The sequence below is a fragment of the Myxocyprinus asiaticus genome, chromosome 49 (genome assembly GCF_019703515.2).
Source record: "Myxocyprinus asiaticus isolate MX2 ecotype Aquarium Trade chromosome 49, UBuf_Myxa_2, whole genome shotgun sequence".
In the NCBI taxonomy this organism is placed as follows: Eukaryota; Metazoa; Chordata; class Actinopteri; order Cypriniformes; family Catostomidae; genus Myxocyprinus; species Myxocyprinus asiaticus.
The window spans coordinates 4,723,250-4,729,395 of NC_059392.1; the positions used below are offsets into that span (position 1 = coordinate 4,723,250).

The following is a 6,146-nucleotide window of genomic DNA, read 5'->3' on the forward strand; positions in this document are numbered from 1 at the left end:
AAGGTCGCAATATAGTTAAACCCAATCTTGCAAGTTACTGATGTAGCTACAATTACGTCTTTGATTTGACTAGCCTTATTAAACAAATTAAAGCAGCATGCATGGTCGTTTCATTGAATGTTGAATATGCCTACATGATATTTATGACTTCTGACCATAAAAGCTGCTTCACTACCCGATGCTCGGAAGATGACAAAGCGAAATGGCGATGCTACCTCTAGATTTGCAGGTATCTGATCTGACTAGCATTGCCCATCAAAATTACAACACAAAACGAAGCACACAGCTTGGTGACTGACGCAGCTGAGACCGTTCTGAAATATTGCAGCTGTAAGTTACATATTTCTGAAGATGCGTTTGTTTTGCCACACCTCGTAATTCTGAAGAGTGATTTTCAGTTTTTCATTACACTAGTGACATGCACCAATAATAGATTGTAGAATAACAGAACAATTTTCTGACGTATTTTATTATTTCTTGAGCGCTAGCCAAGTCTACGATTATATAATTTTTTGTGTTTCAATTACACCAATTCGGTCTATATTTCACTACAATTTTAAATTGGCAAAAAGTGTGCTTGTCCTTTTTAGTGGATCCCTAGTTACCTTGATTCCCAAGAGAGAGTTTAGTGTCGGTGAGAATAAGATTTCGGTCGCCTGCTTTGATGTCTTCTAGCGAGCTATATTAAGATGCCACGAAGTCTGGGATGGCTGCTATAGACACATGCCATTCTAGATGTGTATCAGTTACACACACTCTGCAAGTCATCTTGTCACATCCTGAGCCATGAGGCTTTGCTGTTGTAAAGCTATAGAATATCATTACACACACTCAATCAATCGAAACGATTGCTCAGTAAAAGGCCAGCTTGACTTTACCCAAGATTCAGCTGTGCATACTTCAATTATGAGCTATTTCACCAAACCTGACAACTTAACTTTTATAATTATTAATTTCACTGCCAAAACTAATTTTCTTTATCAGTATACAGTCTTAATTTTGTCAAGTTTTCCTGTAAAAATATCAAAACATCCTTAAAAACAAGATACATTTACTTGTGCAAGACAATACACATTTTTAGAGTTTTCAGAGAACGTATTTTAAATAAATCTTTGAAGAAACAACAGTTTTCCAGTTCAAAAAGTGTAAAATAATAAACAGTTTTTCTAAGGAAAAATAAAGAGTAAAAATGGCAGTCCAACCATCATGGTGTTTCCAGGAAAAGGTGGCATAAAGTGTTGCCTTACATTCAAATGCTTTAATAATGTCGACTGAGTTGAAATACAATCCTACATGATATACTGACGTCCTGACACTGATACAAGTTCTAGAGCTTCAGATCTCCTCATGGGTGCATATGGACGTCAGAGCTTTCCTTCTGTATCTCTAGATAATGCCAGCTTTCAAATATAATTAATACACCCTTAATGACCTGTTTCCCAGTGGGCGTCCATTATAAACAACTGATTTTTCTTTTTTTGCTATTGGTACATTAACTCCTTTTCCATCTCCAAATGGACTGGTCGTGTCATTTTTCTCAAAAGGCAAGAAAAAGAGCTATTTGGGGGTAAAAAAAAAAAACAAAAAAACATACAACACTGTGTGCATAACCAGGAACGACACAAAGCGACAAGCAATCAATCCAACATGATCACACGGCAAATCGACATTTTAATTCCTAAAGTTAATGTACTCTAAAATATAAACCCCATTTGCTACCGACAGTGCATTGTGCTAGAAACTTCAGAGAAACTGGTTTTGGTCCCCTGGAAACCAGGAAGTAACTGGGTTCACATAAACAATAAGCGTGATTCGAAGGTTGCATTTTCACTCTAAAATAAATGTTTTACTCCACCGATGTTAGGTTTAGGGTTTGGATTGGAAGGTGTATTAGTATGCATTCCTGTTCACTGTATAATATCATTTGGTGATTTTGGCGCCACTCTGTGGACATTTCACTTGGAAACTGGAGCTCATACATACCCAAACGTTTAATAAAACTTCCAGATATGGCCACTGGGGCAGCGAATTCGAATTTTGGTAAACACGGAGCGATTTCAGCAGCAAAACTTATGACCAGCTGTCGCCAAATTCACAGTCTGATCAATCAATGTTAATCTGAGTTTTTGTTGTCACTTGTTTTCTATTTCCCTGCCCACAGTGAAATCTCATTGGTTCAGAATCCTGTTTGGCTGTGATTTTTTTTATTTAATGCAGAATTTCCTTTCAGGTTGAACAGAAAAATAACCTGAATGCAGAAGACTTACGATTATCTCTACGAATACTATCTGGTTGTCCATAGTAAGTACAATGTTTGCTACTACAGTATGTATAAATGTGAATTGGATAATCTAGAATGGCCGAGTATGATAGCAACAAGCTCGGAGTCATCTACTTCATCTTCCTTTCTCGTAGTCTCTTTGTAATTCTGTCTTTTCTCATCCCTGCTGGTCTATTCCTGTCTGCCTCTGTGAGAGAGATGTGTTTTGTGCGGACAGACAGCAGGACGCTCTGTCTGTCTGCATAGAAACGAACAGAATGAACTGAACAGTTCTAGAACAGCTGATGGGAGGAATCATGAAATGAGTCGGTCTCTATTTTCATCTGTCACTCACTCGCTCTAAATCTCCTTCCGCCTTTATATTCACATCTTCCATCCATCTGACATTTCTTGGTTCAATTATGCCGCTCTCCCTTTAGCAACACAATGTGACTTTCAAAGCTATTTTGTCATTTGCACTTTGCATTTCTACCAGCGTATCTCACCCTGCCAGAGGACATTTCCTCCACTAGGAAAGCAATTTGTAAGAATTCAATTTTACTATTTGCAATCTAGTATTTGTAAGAATGCAACCACGCAAATAAGAACGGCCAGCTAGAACAAGTTGATTGATAATGAAATCTGTAGAAGATTATTACACAAACAGAGAATACACAAAATCCCAACAGGCACAAAAATCTGATGTTTTTGCGTTCATCTTTTTAATTACCATCAGAACCTTTCCCTTTCAAACAGATGATTCAATGATGACAAACAGCACCATAAATCAGTCCACCAGCAAGCTCATAGTTTGAACAAAAGATGGGTCAGGATGATCACTAATCGATTAGTGAGATGTTCATCTAGACTTTTTCACATTTTTGTTTTAGCAGTAATATTTTGCGCGGCAGAGCTTCAAAGGGGATGAAATTAGAGACGCAACTTTAAACACTCTAAGAAGTTGCGTCTCTAAATCTTTTTTTGTTGTTGTTCTAAATTCAACAGGTTTTAAATCTGTCCGCTAGGAAACGAAGTCGTGTTTACGAGTTGCCAAGCTGCTCAAATAAGCTCCTCCAAGGAAGAACTATTCGCCAAAGTTTACCAGTATAATACGGTTGAAGCTTTGAAAGACATTCACAATTTAGTTTGAGACACTTAGTAGCACGTAAACGAGATATCTTTGAGCAGTCCCAAATATTCTGCTTTTTTATTTCCGATTTCAGTTTTGCCCCAAAACGCATAAAAAAACGAAACTGTGGCTGGTCGCTCTACTTGCCGGTCAAATGGTCTCTTCCTGTCTAGAGGCCAAAGTATAATTTTTTTCCAAGTGCCACTATGTCCTGCGCACAGTGCACGTGACACAAATTATGTGGCGTTAACTGTACAGTTTGGATTTCGTTAACTGCACAAAAGCGTATTACTTGTATCGAACATACCCAAAAGGGCTCGCGGTCAAAAGAGTATACTTTTAGGAGGCTTGGGTAGCTCAGTGGTAGAAGATGCTGGCTATCACCCCTGGAGTTCGCTAGTTTGCTAGGGCGTCCAGGGCGTGCTGAGTGACTCCAGCCAGGTCTGAGTGCTGAGTGACACCAGCCAGGTCTCCTAAGCAACCAAATTGGCCCGGTTGCTAGGGAGGGTAGAGTCACGTGGGGTAAACTCCTTGTGGTCGCTATAATGTGGTCCGTTCTCGGTGGGGCGCGTGGTGAGTTGAGAGTGGATGCTGCGGTGGATGGTGAAGCCTCAACATGCGCTATGTCTCCGTAGCACCACACTCAACAAGCCACGTGATAAGATGCGCGGGTTAACGGTCTCAGACACGGAGGCAACTGAGATTCGTCCTCCGCCACCCGGATTGAGGCGAATCACTACTTAAAAAAGCGCATTGGGAATTGGGCATTCCATATTGGGTGAAAAAGGGGAAAAAATCCCCCCATTTTTGAAAGGCGTAACAGCCAGGGATGCATTAACGCACAGGCTTACATGGGCTGAAGCCCAGGGGCCCAGATTGTTGCATCCGCCACCCCAATTTCCCCTATCCATGTGAGGACAATATCTAACACTTTCAGCGGGAGATGGAGCTGTTGACACAGAGACAGTGCGCAACTGTGAAAGGCTTCCATGTAGCGCATATTCAATGCACAGCAGTTCCACCAACACCCCCCACCCTCTCAACAGCTACAAGGGGGCCTCTGCAGAACAGCGAGCCCATGGGCCCAGAGGTACCTTAAAGCACCCCTGGTAACAGCACGCGGAAAAACAAAAGTATACCCTGGCCTTAAATGGACAGTTTTGGCCAGAATAAGCTGCAATGTTGAAAGCTAAAAGAATGCCTCTCAAGACTAACGCTGATCCTCTGTGATATTCTGAAGAATGTTTGACATAAGGTCCACCGTACTGGATGCTGGTGTTCGAACAAGGCTTTTTGACCATCTTAAACAGCAAGACTTTCTTGTTTAACCAGCATTCCCAGAAAATCCGTACTGGTCGACCGACTTTACCAGCCAAGTTGTGCTGGCGGACAACATAGACCAGCACTAACCAGTCTAGACCAGCATGGGATTGCATACTGGTTAAGCTAGTTTTTTTTCAGCAGGGATTACTACAGATGAATTGGTGTTACATCACTGTGGAAGAGCACAAACCCAAAAAAATCATTACGCGCAGTGCAACGAGACACGTTCTTTTTAGCTTGACGCGGCCAGGAGCACATTAAGGTACTTCGGGGCCCATGGGCTCACAATTCCGCGGGGCCTCCCTGCCAGTCGGTCACAATGCGTATAGTTTTGCTGCTCCCACGAACCTCGACGGGGGAGAATGGGGTGGCGGGAAAGGGACCGCGAAAGGGCATCTCAAGACGCCTCCATTCTGTTATATTCGGAGCGCTGCATCTAGCTTTTATAAGCGCAAGAACGCGTTGATTCTGAACACCCCCTAAGTGGGTGGTTCTTGGCCAGAATAAGCTGCAATGTGGTCCAGACTTTTTGCCGTTAGTCAACTTTAACATCTCTAACTATTAATGAAAGTTTTACCAATAATGCTGATAATATTGCAATCAAATTTAATCTACACTGATAGGTGGATGGATCATTCAATACCCACAGAGGTACCAGGGCAGTGCCGTGGCACAGTTTTTTGGTTTCCATTAACCGTTGTTTACTCTAAGATTATATATGAAGGTCATTGCAACCTCATAATAAACTCGTTAATAATGCCCAGCATCTGTCCAGAGTTGGACATTAATATGAAATGTATTGTTTAAAATGTTATGCATCTATCCACATTTTAACATTATTATATTCAAATTCTAATGATCAATGTCCATATTTGTACTGTAATATTTAATTCATCAATAAATATGTTGTGCACATGTCCCAGTTTGGACATTAATATTAAATTCATAATTAAATATGTGCATCTGTTCATATTCAGACATTAATATTGAAATAATAATGAATAATGTGCAATTATCTGATGTGATGCAAATTTAATTAGGCTCAAAAACATGAGTTATTAGGGTTTTCGTCACTGGCTGTCAAATGCACATTGTTTATCTTATTCTGAGTAGGAAATACCATATACAGATAATCATTCGAGGGTTTCTATGATTTATAATGGCCTCAGATGGGTCCAGCCTGGCCATTACCGATGTACTTGTTTTCCAGCGGCGCAACAACCCAATAATCGCCTTGTAAAAACAATAAATCTATTTCATATCCTCCTAAAACGCTGCATAAAATTAACAACGCGTAAAAGCTATTCAGAACGAGACTCACTCACCCAAAACACGAAGGAATAGACGATAAGCAGTGTTTTGAGGCAGGTTATTACTGGTTTGGTCTCCATTCTCCTTGATGCCATGAGCGCAGTGGATTCGTACTGCTGTGAT

The 6,146-nt window shown here is 40.7% G+C and overlaps 1 protein-coding gene across 1 annotated transcript in view; it reads right to left on the reverse strand.

Annotated features, from left to right (window-relative positions):
- The window catches only part of LOC127438540 (tetraspanin-7-like), a 38,353-nt gene extending 32,207 nt beyond the window's left edge, over positions 1-6,146 (reverse strand). The window contains exon 1 of the mRNA XM_051694183.1: positions 6,038-6,146. Coding sequence (XP_051550143.1) covers positions 6,038-6,118 — 81 coding nt within the window. The 5' untranslated portion in view covers positions 6,119-6,146. The remainder of the gene's footprint in view (positions 1-6,037) is intronic.